The sequence below is a fragment of the Myripristis murdjan genome, chromosome 16 (assembly GCF_902150065.1).
Source record: "Myripristis murdjan chromosome 16, fMyrMur1.1, whole genome shotgun sequence".
NCBI classification, from domain to species: Eukaryota; Metazoa; Chordata; class Actinopteri; order Holocentriformes; family Holocentridae; genus Myripristis; species Myripristis murdjan.
This window is the reverse complement of record NC_043995.1, coordinates 1,423,952-1,443,050: the sequence shown is the minus strand read 5'-3', so window position 1 is coordinate 1,443,050 and position 19,099 is coordinate 1,423,952. Positions and strand designations below refer to the sequence as shown.

At 41.3% G+C, this 19,099-nt stretch overlaps 1 protein-coding gene across 1 annotated transcript; it reads left to right on the top strand.

Annotated features, from left to right (window-relative positions):
- The first annotated feature begins 2,788 nt into the window (after positions 1–2,788).
- Positions 2,789–16,876, top strand: ggctb (gamma-glutamylcyclotransferase b). The gene is made up of 5 exons (XM_030072046.1): positions 2,789–2,929; positions 3,029–3,174; positions 3,388–3,520; positions 15,463–15,613; positions 16,647–16,876. The coding sequence occupies exons 1-5, from the start codon at positions 2,819–2,821 to the stop codon at positions 16,874–16,876; spliced, it is 771 nt and encodes a 256-aa protein (XP_029927906.1). The 5' UTR covers positions 2,789–2,818.
- Positions 16,877–19,099: the final 2,223 nt, after the last annotated feature.

Genomic DNA, 19,099 nt, shown 5'->3' with positions numbered 1-19,099 from the left:
TCGCCGTCCACTAGCCATTGCTGGCTAAAGCCATTCATTGCAAGCAGATCATCGCTGTCCATTAGCCATTGCTGGCTAAAGCCCATTCATTGCAAGCAGGTCATGGTCGTCCACTGCCATTGCTGGCTAAAGCCCATTCATTGCAAGCCGGTCATTGCTGACCTTAGCCACTGCTGGCTATGCTCCTAATTTGGTCAATGCTGACCTCAGTCAAGCTTTATAATTTTCTGCGTTATGCTCATTATCTTGTTTTATCTTTTATCAGATTAAGCCATCTTGTATGAATTTTGAGCCTGTTTCATCCCGGTTGGTAAGTAACCTAGCATTCTTGGGGGTAAAGTGTCGGGCTGTGTTTAGGGGGCTCGCGCCCCTTTATTTTGGGGGGATTTATTTAGATGCCGCTCAAGGCTGTCGCCCTTCGGTTAAATCTCCCTGTAGAGTCTAAGCGCCAAAGTCTTGTCATTTAATAATTGCTCATCCGTTATAATAAACCACTTTCATTCTTGATTCGTCTATGTGTCTCTTGATTGAAATGGAGCTTAGCGTAAGTTCAATCAAGAAGACCATCTTTTGCCTGCTTTCATCAATAATTCTATTCCTCTGTTATTATGCCATTCACTCTTCTCTCGCATGCGCACTCATAATTTCCCGGCTGTCACTGTGGGGCTGTCAACTGAGCTCGATCAGCTGTTCTCGTCAGCTGTTCTCATCTTCCAATGGCCTAGCGCCTCACCTTCCTCGTTAGCCTATCAGCTTACCGCGGCTTTTTTAAATATGCCTCTCTCTGTGCCTCTAGATTCATGCTGCTGTCGTGCGCCCCTCCACCTCCCCATCGCCTCCTGGTCTTCCCAGATTCATCAGTTCAGCTCATCTTCAGCCCCATCAGTCGCCACCCCACCACCACCAGTGTCTGGACTCCATGGGGGGATTTATTTAGATGCCGCTCAAGGCTGTCGCCCTTCGGTTAAATCTCCCTGTAGAGTCTAAGCGCCAAAGTCTTGTCATTTAATAATTGCTCATCCGTTATAATAAACCACTTTCATTCTTGATTCGTCTATGTGTCTCTTGATTGAACTGTCATGTGTCTCTGCATATTATGTGGGGTTAGAGTTAGGACCTACTCACATTAGGGCCAATTGCTCCGTATCGTGCTGAAGCAAAAATGCCCCCCCTCCCCAGTCCCCCGCTGGCCTGCACTCACATTACCCCAACCCCAACTGTACTTAAGCACGGTTGCCTCTGGTATGTACGTCATCACGTTGAAATACGACACACGCATGGCTCGACGTCATCATAAATCGACTTTTGTTTTTACGAGGTAGCAGCAGCACAACGGACAATGACACAGAGAACATGGTTGATTATTGATTGCGCGAGGCGGCGATTCACAGTAAATCGCGCTGCGCACATAAAACGATTTTTGTGGAGGCAGGAGGAAACGCGGAAGGGACGGTCGCATGATTTACGTCATATCCACACTTCGTGTGCTGCGTGCGTGACCGTGCATGTGTTCGTGCATGAACACCTAACCATGCTGAAGCACATCTCCTCCAACCGTGCCAGAGCTGAGGAAGTGTACCGTACTCAAGCACGGAGCGGAGCGCTCACACTAGTCAAATAATCCGGACTTTGGGGTCAAACGTGCTTGGGCACAGTACGAATGGGCTAATGTGAGTAGCATCTTAGAGTTTTTTCTGGTTTGTGCTAAATCATTAATTAAAATAAATAAATAAATAAATAAATAAAATGTTGTGCAATGATTTTATTCTTTTATTTGATTTTATATACTTTGTGTTTCTGATTATCTTTGTTACTTCTTTTATTATAAATTATATATATTCATGAGTCTTATTTTTGGATGTATATAGCTGTAAATGTTAAGATTGTTCTAGTTTAAATGGCAGTGGTTCAGTTTAGTTTGTGTTTTTTGTTTGAAGTGCAGTATTGTAATAATCAGGTTCTCTTCTTTATGAATGTGTTATTTGTGTGATAAAGGATTTATTCAATGTAGCTTTATTTGTGTGGGTAACAGTGTAATAATTTGATTCTCTTTTTATTTGTGTTTATAGACTAAACTCTGGTACTATTGATAGTTATGCGTCTTGTTTTTGTATATATTTTTATTTATGTAAATATTGGGAGTATTGGGATTATTTTTCCCAAAGTTTTACCAAACTCTGTTGAGCTGCCACAATGGTGTGTTTGGAGTTTTGTGTAGACTTGATTCCTGACAAGCTTTTTCTCACATAATAAACATAACTTTGTTTTAACAGCAAACCCAGCCCTTGAATTGTATTAACAGCAGTTGCCTTGCTGATGATTCAGCATGACAATTCAGGAAGGTGGAGTCAATCGACAGTTCTTAAATAATATTTTCTGGTATTATTTACATACTGTAAGCTGAGTAATATTTTCAAGAAGGAAGCTTGTATCTGCCACATTTCACATGAGACCTGAATGCAGCATCAGTGTGTTTGTACCACTCACTGCTGTGGGCTCAACACATAAGGCAAACTGTGTATTGTGAGGTTGAATGGGGCCCACAGCCAATGAAGTGAATTAGCATAAGAATGGTGTGTCAGTGCATTCTGGTATAAAAGAGAAGAGCACAGGATCTCATTTCCATGACACTGAGGCCCATGATCTCATCTGTAACCTAACACCTCTTCTCTTCCAAACCCAACTGATTGCAGCTCTCCTGTGTCCCACCCTCTCTTGCTCTTCCTGCTCCTTACCTTCTCTTGACAACTTGCCGTCATCCTCACTTCAACCTGCCCTCCTCCTAATTATCTTCCTCCCGGAAGGAACTGATGACAGCATGGAGAACAGCCACACTTTCCTGTACTTTGCCTATGGTAGCAACCTGCTGAAGGAAAGGCTTCAGCTGAAGAACCCCTCAGCGATGATACACTGTGTGGGTAGCCTCAAGGTAGGGTCCAGTTTGAGGAGCATACTTCCTTCTCTTTGTGCATTATGAACATCACACACACACATTTGCTGTCCCTCTTTTATTCCATCTTCTTTTAAGGACTATAAGTTGGTGTTTGGGAACCATAAGGGCCTTGCCAGTGACCGGTGGCATGGGGGTGTGGCGACCGTAGAGCACAGCCCATGTGATGAGGTGTGGGGGGTGGTGTGGAGGATGAATATGTCTGACCTGGAGTCCCTAGACAGGTAATCAAGCGTTATTTCTGATCATTTGAGTGAGTGTTTTATTCATAAAACTGACATATGCCATATTGTGTGTGTGTGTGTGTGTGTGTGTGTGCGTGCGCGCACATGTACATGTGTACGTGTGCATGCGTGTATGTGTGTGTGTGTGTATGTGTGTGTGTGTGTATGTGTGTGTGTGTGTGTGTGTGTGCATGCATGTGTGCACATGTACAGTCAAGAAAATGTGAGGTTAGGTGCATACAGTCCTGTGGAGGTATCTGTGAAGACACAAGACCAGGAGCTCTACTGTCGTACCTATATAATGAACAGCTGTGTGTATGCCCCACCATCTCCACAGTACCTGAAGGTAACACTGCTTTCTCTACATCTCTTCTGCTCTTGGGCTCAAGTACCTGACAAAAAGCTTTAAGGGTGATGCATTTCAGCCAGATGCTAATTCCTGAGATTAACTAACTAACTAACTAACTAACTAATCAAATAAATAATCAAAAAATTAATCAACTCTCAAATGAATTCTCATCAAAGTATTTGGAATTATTTCCACCCAGAGAAAGACCACTTTGCTGCAGTTTCTCATCAAATACATGCAATCCACACAGAGAAAGTAAACTTTTTTATCATTTCTTATCAAAGTAGTGGGAATACATCCACCCAGAGAAAGCCAATTTTTAAAATATTTTTCATCAAAGTAGTTTCTGGGATTGGTTTCATCCAGAGTAAGTAACTTTTTTTATTATCTGTTGTACAAAGTATCTCAGTGAGAGAATATGATCAAATATGATTAAAAGGAATCAAGTGAAGGGGGTGCAAAATAGTTTGTGACATGTGGCATTTAGAACCAACAAAGTAATAACATATTTGATTAGGAACTGCCATATTGATTCTGAAATTAATTAGCATTATAGTATATAACATGTCACTGGGTAAAGTAATACCACGTAACACCGACCACCAGTCACCCGCTGATGGCACTGTAGATGACATAATCCTTTTGAATGAACCTCTGTGGCACTGTGTAGTGGCAAACAGAAGAGTTGTTGTGTTTTTTCTGGTGTTTGCCCTGCACTGAGATGGTTTTGTATTGTGAACACAATAGGGTACAAGCGTAAACCAGGTCACGGGCATTTCAGCCTATTCAGTCCAACCCACTTCCCACCCTGAAACATCTGGAATATGCACTTCTGCTCCACTATCTGGACAGACTTCTTGCTCAACTCTCACTGACTGATTTTGTGACCAACAGGTCAAAACAATCAGGACATCCTATGCCATCACACGTTTTTTTTTTTTTTCTTTTTTTACAGATCTGACAGTGTCTAGGCTAGAATGCCAGACTGTTCTTTTGCATATGAGTGCTGCAAATAAAACACTGTGTTGAGAGAAAAATAGCAGGTATATTTAGACGGTGTGGCTTTGTGGCGACAGCTTTGTTGTATGTTGTGAGTGTGAGACACTCCACTGAGCCTAATGCATTGTCCCCTCTTTTATGCTGGGCCTGTCATTGTGTGTGTTGGTAGGTGTGGTTTATCTTTCATTTATACAGTCACCATTTTTAGACATCTTAGGCCTAATGATGGTTTAGGTAAATCTTCAGGGTTATTTACATTTTTACAGTGACAGTAGATCTGGTCTTCACTGAACCACATCTACTTTCTAATTCAATTGGTCATACTGTGTTGAGAAAATTCAGCAGTCAGCATTCAAAACCACGACTACGGCTTCCTTATTTGCTCCTCTTTGCATTATTCTGACGCATTCATATTTTAGTCGGGACTATGTTTTTGAGAGTACTTTTGTGAGTGTAATACACACGAATAAAGAGGCAAAAAATGGAATATCTGCATTCTACATGCAGGACTCACCAGAGCCATCAGTGAACCTGAGTGGCAGTATATAGACTTTCAGTATACTGAGCACAAGAACATATACAAGCAAATGCGTTACTAAACTTTCACACTGCTGTAAACATTTGTAAGCCAATGTGTAAACCTAAAGTGAATTGTAAGAAAAAATATTGCCTCTGACTATATGCTAGGTAATACTTTGTTTTTAACTCCCAACATCTTTGTTTACACACATCGATGGTGACAGCCACTAGATGTTCATAAAGCACCACACAGTAACATACTTTTAAGTAGTGTAACTGGGGTTAGATTGAGTTTCTGTTTTTATATAGGGCGAGAAACAGCAAAGGGCAAAAAAGAGAGGTGATATTCTATGCCCATCAGCGCTTAACAGTTATTAACAGTTATTATTATCTTTATGTTTGAGTGATAGTTATACATGGTAAATCTGGTTCTATGAGTACTGTCTTTGCCCTGTCATGACACTTAACCATTCATTTAGTTAATTTGAGGATGAGCCTAAAGCAAGTTTAAGTTCAAATTTCAAATTTTTAGAGCCCCAAATCACTGTTTCAGTTTGTTTTTGTCCCAGTATTTTTATTAGGTCATCCGTTAGGGACATACATTACAATGAAAACAAGTTTTGGGGACCACCACACATAGAAACCCACTATATACCTTCTGCCGTACAAAACAACTAACGCCAAAACATACTGTAGAACTGACAAGGAAGAGCAGAAAAATACACCAAAGGAGGAAACTAAATTAGATGTTGCAAAAATATAGTGCAACATAGTGTGCTGATCATATTGTTAGCTTTGTCTACAAGCTTTGTCTAGAAAACTAGCTCACTTCCAAAAAAATGAGAGTTTAGAAAGAAAGAAAGAAAGAAAGAAAGGCCCTAGAGACTGTGCTTACATTTTTCAAGGTAAGGAAAGGATCTTTTAACCATGAGTTAGGGCCCACTCACATTGGCAAGTTTGAGCCCATATCGTGCTAAAGCCAAAATCCCCCCCTCCCCAGTCCCCGGCTGGCCTGCACTCACATTACCTAAAGCCCAAACGCGCCCAAGCACGATTGCCCCCGGTGTGCACGTCATCACATTGAAATACGACAACAGGCATGGCCCGACGTCATTATAAATCAATGTAGTTCAAATACATTCATCATGTCTTCCTTTTAACTAAAAAACGTTTTTGGTCCTTTTAATCAGACATGGGATGTTTATTTACCTTGACAGTTTCGGAGGTAACTTCCTCCTTCTTCAGAAAGGTCCAACTGACAGCCGGAGCGGCACCTGTCAGATCCAGCAGACCGGGTGGCCGGGTGGCCGCACACTGTGCAGTGCTGTGGCCAGTGCCGGCCGGTGCCGACGCGGTGCCGGCCAGCACCAGGTCTGCCGGATCTCCGCACACAGACTGCTGTACTTTCATTATAAACCGACTTTTGTTTATACGCGGTTGCAGCAGCACAACGGACAATGACACAGACAATATGGTTGATTGTTGATTGCGCAACGCGGCCATTCGCCGGTAATCGCGCTGCGCACATTAAACAATTTTACAGAGGCAGGGGGAAAGTTGCATGATTTACGTCCGCGCACTGTGTGCGTGACCGTGCATGTGCTCATGTATGCACCCGTACCGCGCTGAAGCACACCCCCTCCAACCGTGCCAGAGCGGGGGAAGTGTGCTGTATTCAAGCACGATACGGAGCGATCACACTGGTCAAAGAATCCGGATTTTAGGGGCAATCGTGCTTGGGCGCGGATCAAACTTGCCAGTGTGAGTGGCCTCTTAGAAATCAGAGAGTTGCTATCCCTCCAGTGTCTGTGGCCAATAAGTGAGGCAAATGCAACAATATTGCTCATATCATATGATATAATTTGGCCATCAAGGCTAGTCAGTGCCAGTCTGCAGGCTTTTGGTCCAGTGGAGATGGCCAGTTGGCACAGTCAATTTTCTTGAGCAGCAGTGCAGGAACAAACCTAGTTCTCTGACCATTAGTGTTTGACAAGTGCATCTCCAAGCATAACATCACCATTAGTCTCTTGATTCTACAACACAGGCAACACAGCCTAGAAAAAAACTCACACTTCCAACCATATCTAACAAGTGGACAAGGAGACCAAAATGCCACCATACATATCTCCTCCATTCTTATTCTACTGAATAACCCTCAGTATCCACTGGGTGCATCTGCTTGAGGCTCTGGCTGCACTGCAGCTGCCACCAGATGTGTGTCATATGAATCCTATGTACAGTATATACATGGAAACATACATGTTTTCACTTGTGGATGTATATGAAGGACTGTATAAGGCTGTTGACATTGGCAGTTTTTCAGGGCCATTCTGAATACCTACTCCGAGGCAGGGACTTGTTTAGCCCCTGTAAAAGTTCCGGAATGCTGTCCTTCTGGGGTGGTTCCGGCGGTAGAGACAGGCAACAACGGCCCCGGCCCCTTAAAATTACGCCTAAGTTCCTGAGGTGGAAACGGGCCTTGTGGTCCATGTGGCAATTTTCATCTGGAGGCCATACACCATCCACTGATATCACAAGACCAGTTCTGCCCTAACTTTGAATGCCAACACGAGGTAACTCTACTTAGTGGTGTCCTCTCTACCAATATCTGGGGACAGGCCAAAAGGCTGGGTGAGCTCCAGCTATTGGGGTAATAGTCACCTGGTGTCCTCTTCAGGCATCTCACATGAAGCTACCCCAGTGTGACCACAGGGTGTGCTGCCAACATGGGGTGACAGGCACATTACAGTGAAAACTGCTGTACCTGCTGGATCATCTCCCCCATGACAGTGTGTCTGGATTCTGATAGAGAGGCTTTGTGTGGAGTAGGGCTGGGCAGTATGGACAAAAATTTTATTACACTAAAACTGACCATATCAGTTGATATCAGTGATTGTCTCAATATAATTGATATGTCACAGTGCTTTTGTCTTTGACTGAAATGTGAAGAAACCAGAAAGCTTGTTATGTTAATCTCCTTTGGTCTCTGTTGAAATGTATTGACATTTTATTGAACATTTTTGGTTTTTATGTTGAAGAAAAATATATAGTGATAATTAGTTATTGTTTTATTGCTCAGCTGCAGTGTGGAGTGTGGCACAGCAGAGTTGCACCTCCAGATATACAGTAGGTGCCGTTTGCTCAGCTGAGGTGTTCTGTTCTTCTGGTTAATTGTAAAACTTCTTTTCCTGGCTGCCTTTGCTGGTTCATCTCCATGATGGCCATCTGTCTGGATTCTGACAAAGAAGGTCTGTGTGGAGTGTGGTAAAGCAGAGCTGCACCCCCAGTGAAACACTTACCATACAATGCAACCATAATGATCTGTGGTAAGTCATTTAACATCCATAAGTTAATGATAAACTTATCATTAGCAATTCATTTATACACATTTGTAAATAGGAAGAGTAGAGTGCAGTTCTGCCAGGCTTATCTCCCCTGTTCCAGACTATGGGCTATGTGCTGAGCAAACCTCAGGAAAGAGTCAGCAGCCAATGGTATTGTCAAATTCTTTTGGAATTACTAATGAAATTAGCTGTTTAATGTAGTTTAGCTGTTTATTCTTCTCTCAGTATGTGTTTCACTTTATTACGCACATTGTACAAGTGGAATTACTTATGTAGATAAACAATTCACAAATGATTCATGGATGTTGTGATCAGTAGGACTGACCCAAATGCTGAAGTTGTTGAGATAGAGAAAGTTTATTGGCATTTTTGTAGGCAGATGAGTGGGTGAATCTTGGCTGGTGAAGGCTGATGATGGAGGAAGGTTTGCAGCAGGCGAGACAGGCTGAGTGAAGTTGTGGACACAGGCTGACAAAACGGGCAGAGTTGCGGGCAGGCAGCCAAATGATCCTGGGCACAAGGAAAGAGGATTTATAACTAAATCCAAGGCAAACACAAGTTAGACTTAGTATGCATAATTCCAGTGGCAAGAGGTCAATGTTAACTACCACACCAGCTGAGGCAACAATCTGCCAAGTGCCTGAAGAATCGGGGGAGATACTGCTGGGTAGATGAGTTGATAGACTGGTTTGTTGGCTGATCAACAACCAGGAGCTGATGGATCGCCATGCCCACAAGACAGACTCACACACACACACACACACACACACACACACACACACTGAGAGAGTACATTTACATGCACACCATATTCCGGTATTATTCGGAATATTCGGAATATTCTGGTTTGCACGTGACATGTAAACATGCACCGAACCCGAGTAAGGTCATATTCCGGTTGGAGAGAATTCCGAATAAGACCCATGGCATCTGCCTGTTCCAACCGGAATATTGAGGCATGTAAACACCTTAGTCAGAAAATGCCCCGAACTGGAATATTCAATCACGACTGCGCATGCTTGATTCGCAAGGAATTCTGGGGCGTCTTTGTTGCTATGGTTACTGCTAGCGGGGAAAATGACACGGCGCACACTACAGCATGGCGAAAAGCAGCAAGAGCCAGGAGACTGCAGTCTGCCTTCAGCTGATCAAAGACTTAAATATCATGGAGGATATCGATAGGAGAAAATATACAAATAGCGACAGAAGAAGAAGAAGACTTCTTCTTCTGTATTTTCGGCAGACCAGACGCCTATACGCGTACTGCTGCCCCCTGCAGCTGAGTGTCGCATTACGTAAGAGAGTGGAATACGCCGAAACACAGGAACATGCCAAGTAACATGTAAATTGAATATTCCAGTTGCCGCAGTGCAGTTACCTTAACCGGAATATTGACCTGAATCGGAATATGGTGTGCATGTAAACGTAGTCAGAGAGACAGAGACAGACAGGGGAGCACAGGAAACACAGGAGAATGGAAAAAATACAGGGAAACACAACACAGCACAACTGAAGATCATGACAGTGGATTACAATTATTATATTTTAATTGTGGCTTACTGTACAAATACAACTTACAACTTCTAAAGTTCCTCCTTCGTGACTGATTAAGACAGGAAACTCCACCCTGTGAAAACAGTTGTCAGAACACTTGCAACTTGCTAAGCTTACCGACTCCTATACCTGTCCAAAAGAAAACAGAAAAACTCTGCATTGCCTTATCTGCTTGATGTTTCACCTCACTGTATTTGCATTTGATTCTTTAAAATGGCTTAGATATAACTCTACACTTCTGTCTTCATTGAGTATGGACAGATCTATAAATATGCAAATAGTCTACAACTAGTCTACTACACCAGTAGTATAACTAAGAGACTGAATAATACTGTTCATGTGAAGCAGTCATTTTGAGTTGGTTTTGTTGATTTTTTTGAAAATAAAAGTGATGTGGAAAAGTTCGGTGTACACAGAACCTGGAAGTTCCTAAGCAACACCATAGTTGACAATCTAACGTTGAAAAAATAAATAAATAAATAAGTGAATCTTACATTAATATTGTTCATATGAAGCAGCCATTTTGTGTTTGGTTGTGTTGTTGATTTTTTGAAAATAAAAACCTTGAATGGTAGGGCTTGTGCTAGTAATATGTAAAGCACCACCCTATCAGTTGACAGGATTGGTTTTTGGATTTATTATGTACCAAATCTAGCTGGCAAGGGGTACATTTGAATGTCAAATTTTAGGGAAGTGTGCAGACACCTTTCTCTTCAGTGGTGGCCTGAGAAAAAACCTGTCTAGTGATAAGTCAGTAGAGTGAAGATCATATATTTTAGGGGACATAAACATGAGTAAAACACAGTTTCGGGTGGAGGGGATCTTTAAGAAACAAGCATATTGCATTTTGACGTGTCTTTGTCAAAAAGTTATCTAAAATTGACATTACTTTGATTAGGTTGTTGGCAACACATGTGGAGCACCAATCATTTAGTTATACATAGGTGAAGAACATTAAAAATGGAATGCCCCACATTTGTAAATGGTGAGAAGTTTACACCTTAAGGTTTGCAAAAGGCTTCATAACTGACCAGTAAATTGTTTATTTATACATTTATAGATTAGTTTGCAACAGGTAAACAACACTGAAAATGATATGCCACATATCTGTAAATGATAAATACATTACACTTACACTAATTATACACCAAGTTTGGTGCATTAAATCCTTCCCTGTCACAAGAGCAAGAGTTTTTTTTTTAGGTAAACTTCTCCAAAATGCATGAAATAGATACATAACAAAAACAGCAAAACTTTGAGCAGCAATACAAAGCTGAAAAAATGTTTTCAAGGCCAAAATCAAAACATTTGTTTGCTTTCATTTTCTGTATTCTTAGCTGGTTTCCAAAATGATGAAACTACTTTCTGTCAGAGCACTGCCACTGTGCCGCCCCATAAACTGACCAGGGGGCTGGAGTGCCACTGCATGGTGACACAGTGGTAGTGCTACAGCAGATAATAGCTAGCTAGACTAGCTTTTTATAAGCCACAATTTAAGTATATTGTCCACGGTCTCCATCCGTAAATAATTTGTAAACCATGTGCATTCACAGATTATTGTATTAACAAACTACGCAAATTATTTAATAAAACTTTGAAATGATTTGTTCATAATTAATTATGGTTCATGGATGACTTCCAACAAATTAATAATATATCAACAAATGCTGAGTGGCCTGCCTTCAACAAAGTCTGCATATTGCTTGAGTGCAACAGTGACTTGTGCCTGTTTTGGAAAAGCTCTGCCGCTCTCCACCTTTGTGCAGAGCTGGTAAGGATGCCTGAGAAACCAGCCTGACCAGTGGCAAACTTGTAGGCAAGCTCCACTTTCTTACCCACTACTCTCAGCAGTAGCTGGTCAGACCGATGGACAGTGGTGTCTCAGAAAGACCGCCAACCAGCTGATCATGTTTCTTTCTTGTGCAGAAAGAAGAGCAGACACCAATGACAGGGGTTTCGGAAAACATCTGTGACTAGCTGGAACTTGGAGGCTGGAGATGGAAGTTGTAGACTAACTATATGTGCAGTTGTTCTCATGATGGTGGAAAAACTGTCTCATCAAAGGAAGGAATGGGAATGGTGGAAACTGTCATCATGAGGGGCAGCATTAATTGTTGTTCAGCTAGGGACAGGACAGGCTTGGGAAAGCTGTCGTAGTGGAAATGGCTCCATCCCTGCCCAGAGAGGAATGCCTGGTGCCAATGCAGTCAGAGCGCTGCAGGTGGGGCTCAACAGTGGTGGCCACTCTGAGAAATGATGGCACACACTTCACAAGTGGAATGACAAAACAGTTAGGGATGGGCAGATATTCCCACAGTATCAATGCTTTTACCTCCTAGTAATTTGACCACACCTAGATTAAATGTGGTCAGAAAACGCTTATGACCTTTGTGCTGCTTTATTGTGAAAATTGCGAGTTTTCATCTAACAGTTATTTGGTGAATTCTGATGTTTCGTTATGAAACAGGAAGTTATTTTGTGTGTGTGTGTGTGGGCATAATCAGGGGGTCCTTTGCACATTTGTAAGGTTCTTTCATAGATTTATTTTTAATTTTTATTAATTTAATGATTATATGTTGGCCCATGGCCTACAAAACTAGTTGTCCTCGGATAGGAGATAATCATTTCAACTTGATTAAAACAACAAAAAGTAATAATTTCACTGAATAATATATTTACCACATGAAAGAGTACGGAATAAATGTATACTTTTTAAGAAGAGGTCTGATGCAGGTAGCAACAGGGTGAAAACAAGCTGGCTAATGTGAACAACTCATGCTTATCATGTGAAAGAGCAGGTTTTTGTCTCCACCGTCAGACGTCACCACCGTCAGGTTTTCTGTGTGACGGTGATGACTGAAGTCTGAAAAATGCTTAGAAGAGGGCTCAGGATTGTTATTTTTTGTACCAAATAGTTAAATAAAGTTGTTAAGCAAGAAGCCATTGACTTGAGTGGTATAAATTTTGGAATTGTATGTTGTAATGAGGCCACTGTCACCACCATCAGATTAGTGTCACCACCGTCAGAGGCAGTTATTTGTTTTAAATGAATATGCTTACAATATGTTTCTTTGGTGCTGTTGAATTATTTAAGTATTAGTCTCTTTTAATACAAAAATATGTTTTTCAAATAAAAACAAAAACATTACGGTGACGGTGATGACAAAAACAAAGTAGCCTAATAACTGGGAAAATGCCTATTTTATGAAAAAAATGCAAAATGAGGAGATTGCACCAGTACAATGCTGAACAGCCAAGACCTTGGCCTATAATGATATACCTTCAGATTTTGTAATTTAACAATTTTTTTTTTTTTCCAAAATTAAAACCTGTTTTATCCAAATTCCCAAGAATCAGTGACATATATGAAATTTGGTATGCACATGTAACATCCCAACTCTTAAGTCTATTGGTGTCCTGACCTAAAACCAACAGGAAATTATTTTGAAATTTTTAAAATACACAAATATTTTCATGTATTTTTTGGTATTTACAGGGGTCATACTTTAACTAACTCCCGCTGGAGATTTAACCATAACCATACCTTCAAATTTTCTGCGTGACATCTGACCTTTGTCATGCCAAATTATGAAGCTTTTAGGTTTTGTGGAACAGCATGTTCATGACAGCATGGTGATTTTTTTTGTTGTTGTTGTTGTTGTCGTTTTTGTTTGTTTTTTTGTTTTCGCCATGAAATAGGTACTTGTTGTAATTCAAATATGCAACGTCCTATTTGTCTCAGACTTCCCATGCTGGATAAGAGTCACAGTCTGAACACATCTACACACCCATACTACCACCTGGAGACAACAGGAAGTCAGCCCTCTATGCCAAACATCATCAGCTTTGCATGAAATTTACATGGTGTAATGTACATATACAAAAAAATGACATTTAATTAATGGGTGTTCTCTAGTGCCACGTAGTGGACACAGGAAGTGGTATTTATCTTCTTGGTGAAACTGCATATGCATCTCAGCCAACCTCCACTAAAAGTATTGTTACATTAATGACCCACTTGTGGAGCACCACCTACTAGGAATAGGAAGTGAAACTTTATGCTACAAACCTCCCTTGATTTTATGGAAATTTAATGTGTGTGATCTACATTTGATATGCAGTGACAATGTACATTCATTGCATGTTTTCTAGCACCTCAGTGTGGACACAGGAAGTGATATTTAACTCCTACACACAATTCATGAAAATGTGTATCTTTACATGAAATTTAAAGTGTTTGGTCTATATTTGGGTTAACAATGAGTGAAACCACGGCTGCTGCCCCCTCTGACATGTGTTGGAGGTGAGGGCCCCTTCATTGCTGCTTGCAAATTTAATCATAAAATTATATAAATACAACATGTGGTTGCTTCATTCACACATTTTTTCTGCAGTTTTATGTGAGTTTTTTTGCCAATAAACAGCCCTAAACTGGCCTATATCACATGACTTGGGAATCTCATGTGATGTGGTGTGATTTTACACCAGTGGATAAAAAAAATATTCAAATACCACACAACCCAAATTTTTACAAAGAAGTGGAGCAAAAACAAGAAGATGCCCAGAGAATCAAGTTTCACCACCCTCTGGCCAAAAGGCGTTGCAGGAGAGTTTTCAAAGAAGGAAAACATATCCAAGTGGCACTGTTTGTGTGATTTGTGCCATTTTATTGTTTTGAACAATCACATACCCATTTAAGAAATTGTCAGTATCTGTATTGTTACAATTTTAACAAGTATCAGTTTCATATAAAATTAAAATTCATTCCTAGAGGCCACCACTGGCAATTGTCAGTCACTGAAGACAGAATGTAGGTGCATTCATATAATATAGGGTGGTGTGCCATAGATTGGTGTAGGTTCATCCAGTTGGCTGGGCATGTGCACTGAGTTTCAGTCTACTGAAGCAATTAGATGAGTGATAAAGCCAATAGAGCCATGTTACAGAGTGATGCTTAAAACTATCAGATTTGATGCAATTTGTCAAGTTGTTGATTATGTAATGCCTACTGAGAGACTACACATTTTAACTCTGTTCAATAATTTGAAATGTAAAATTTGTCAGTGAAAATTAACACAACAGTAAGTGGGCAAAATTACTGACTAACAATACTTAAGTACAAGAACACAAAAAGCTGTTTTATTATGTTAAAGAGGGACTATGAAGTTTCAAATGAGAGGGCACACCTCTTTACTAAGGATGAGTCTGAGGAAAGATAAAACATCTCAGGTTCATGCCAAGACTAATAACCCATAGAATAAATGTTATCACTTTTAAATACCTGTCTTGAATCTAGTGTTTTCATATCAAATATACACACAAAAAAAAAAAAACATAAAAAATATTTTTTTGTGGAAAATGCTCATATTTTGGGAGATGGTAGAGTAAAAGAATTGTTGTCAACTCCCTAGGCATTTTGAAATTAAACTCATGAGAATTGAGTGGCATTTGCCACATCATATCGAGGTAGGATACTTTCCCCTTTTGAAATGTAAATCTGATTTGTTTATTCCACTGCTGCAGGTCATTGTGATGGGAGCAGAGCAGAATGGCTTGCCAAAGGACTACCAGGACAAGCTGAGAGCGATCAAGACCAACAAGTATGAGGGCCCTCTGCCTATGATGACTGAGCTGGAACGAGCCCTGAGGAGAGCGAAAGAGAGAGCCAGTCATTGTACTGATGTCTAATGAACCAGATGCCATGTTTTAAGATGTCATCTATACATTGGGACAGCTCATAGGTCCTGGGCATTCAGCATGATAGCTCCCCTGAGCTAGGTGCCTCGTGCCTCTGCATTTAGCTAACTTTTCATTTGAATTTCAAGGAGTATTCAAAAATTTTAACACATATTATACTTAATCAGTACTTTTGGCAAAAATGATTAATCAGATTAACCAATCAGTTACCCATGCACCGAACATGCACTGAAGCATTTCCTAGGAATCAGTTTCTAGTTTGTAGCTTCTCAAATTACTTCTTGACAGTTCCCATATTTAATGCATAACTGTGTAAGTGATGTTATATCCACACTACCATGCTGTAAGAATTTTTAGTCAATCACTATGACTTTTCATTCACTATGCATACATGGCAGGAAAGATGAGCAGAGAGGGGGGTGACACATAACAAAGGCCCAATGCTGGATTCAAATTCAGGACCTTCTGTTTACATGGTATTCTCCTTAACCCACTGAGCTAACAGGACACCACTGAGCTGTAATCCATTTTTGTAAACTGTGCAAGCCTATTGCTTCCATGAGGTGAGAAAAACCTCACCTCAAATGCATTGGTGGGTTTAGACTTTTCATAGGCATTAATGATAATTTTAAAAATTATCAATCAGTCAATCAATCAATCAATAAATGATGTTTATTTGTCATATGTAATCATATAAGGTATAATCACAGTGAAATGCAGTCCCACCAGGTCCTTCAATTTATGCATCAAAGAGTTTAAATAGGATAGGAAAAGTAATAATAATAAATAGTATATGTGTATGATAGGAGGGGAGGGGTGGGAGCTCTGACTCTTAGGCAGAGGAAACATTTAGGATCCTAGTCGCCTGAGGTAGATGCTCTTCCTTAGCCTCTCAGTCCTCGCCTGGTGTATCCAGTACCTTCTTTCTAGCAGAGGCGGGGAAGAAAAGTCATTATACAGGTGGTGGGGATCTTAAATGATTCTACTAGCCTTGTGTGAATATACTTTAGGTAGGGTTGCCAGATGGGGCTATCTGGTATTCCAGGACCCAGCCAAGTCTTGGCAAAACGTAAGACAGCTTAAGAAACGTAAGAGAGCTCCTGATACCCTGCTGGAAGCCAATGCGGGCACAGATGTTGCCCAGCTAACAATCAACACCTGTACACTGGCCAGCAGAATGCCCAGCAGACAAGACCCATGCAACTGTGGTCGCAGCCAGCCGGTCGCAGTCAGTCTTTAATCTCTCCATGCCTAACTTGGTGCCCCAGCTGACACCAAGATGGATGTAAAGACTGAGTCCTGCTTGTCTAGATGGTCGGGACCACAGTGGGTGTTTATCCCCTCCACCTTCTCCTTGATGTTACTCCAATGTATACATCTGAAAACCTTGTCCAGCCCACCAGGTAGCAGATTCAGCAGGAGAGTTGACAAAGTGGTGAGTTGACCATTACCCCATCCTGATGAGCATCTAGCAGTCATGCCACCATTGACCAACACCATTCACAGAAAGTACAACCAACACTGCAAAAATAAGCATGCATTTGCATTGAATGTTGAATGTAAAATATGTTAAGTCTGTTAAGTCTGACTTGGTAGGTGTACAATACCCCCTCCTTGTTTTGTGTCATTTACACAGTATGTTTCTGCATATCAGTTCACCCAAGGCTCTCCTCATTATGCTGCCATCTCCTCATTGTACCCTAATCTGATTTTTCCAAGCTATTGTTCAAGTAATCGCCTCTTCAGTACATGCAAGGAAATTAGTCTGGAACAACACTTAACTGTACAGCATCAAGGAATAAAAATGCAAGATTATCAGCCTCCCTGTAACATTTTGTTCAAGAGAACATAGATTTATTTCTGCAACATACTGTACTACACTCCTGATCAAAATTTTAAGACCAGTTGAGAAATTGCAAGAATTTACATTTTGCACTGTTGGATCTTAAGAAGGTTCTAAGTAAAAGCTTCAAAATGCAAAAAGAAGAAATGGGAGTGAAACAAAAAAACAAAAAACATTTTTGAGAAAACAACCATTAAACTGAAATAGGCTGTTCATCAGCTGATCAAAAGTTTAAGACCACAGCCTTTAAAAGCCCAAATCTTGGCAAAAATGTGGATTCAGTGTCATTTTCTGTCAGGTATCCACACTGTCATGACCTCCTGATGGCAAAGGCAAAAAAGCTTTTTCTCCTTGAACGCAGTCGGATTGTTGAGCTGCATAAGCAAGGCCTCTCGCAGCGGGCCATTGCTGCTGAGGTTGGACGCAGTAAGACAGTCATTTTAAACTTCTTAAAAGATCCTGAGGGTCCAATTGGCTGTCCGTCAAGACATGGAATGTCAGACATGGGATCCTTGGCCCAAATTAAGCTTGTCACTGGTGCCAACTGCAGTCCCATAACCATCAGACGGCATCTGTGAGAGAAGGGTTTTAAGAACAAAAAACGTCTTCAAAGGCCTCGTCTCCTTCAACGGCACAAAATTGCCCGTTTGGAGTTTGCACGAGAGCACCAAACATGGGACATTGAAAGGTGGAAGAAAGTTTTATTCTCTGATGAGAAAAAATTTAACCTTGATGGTCCTGATGGCTTCCAACGTTACTGGCATGACAAGGAGATCCCACCTGAGATGTTTTCTACACGTCACAGTGGAGGGGGCTCCATCATGATCTGGGGGGCTTTTTCCTTCAATGGAACAATGGAGCTTCAGGTTGTGCAGAGGCGTCAAACAGCAGCTGGCTATGTGGAGATGTTGCAGGGGGCATCCCTCATGACTGAAGGCCATCGTCTGTGTGGTAATGACTGGGTTTTTCAACAGGACAACGCTGCAGTTCACAATGCCCGCCTGACAAAGGACTTCTTCCAGAGAAATAACATCACTCTTTTGAACCATCCTGCATGTTCCCCTGATCTAAATCCAACTGAGAACATTTGGGGTTGGATGGCAAGGGAAGTTTACAAAAATGGACACCAGTTCCAGACAGTGGATGCCCTCCGTGAAGTCATCTTCACCACTTGGAGCAACATTCCCACTAGCCTCCTGGAAACACTAGCATCAAGCATGCTGAAACGAATTTTTGAGGTGATTAACAAGAAAGCTTTTTTGCCTGACTGGAAACATCACAAACTGGCATGGGATGTGCACGGCCCGGGACAGGAAGACTGCAACGAGTGATTAAAACTGCCCAAAACATCATTGGCACCCATCTACCAAGCATCAGTGATATCGGGGAGGTGAGGTGCCTGCGCAGAGCCAAAAGGATCCTAAAAGACAACAGCCACCCCAGCCACAGCCTGTTCACCCTGCTGCCGTTAGGCAAAAGATACAGAAGTATTCACTGCCGTACCACCAGACTACAGAGCAGCTTCTTCCCTCAGGCTGTGAGACTACTAAATGCACCATCTGAACTCCTCCAGGCTTAATAATTCTATTTTCTACACAATCAATCAATTAATCAATCAAG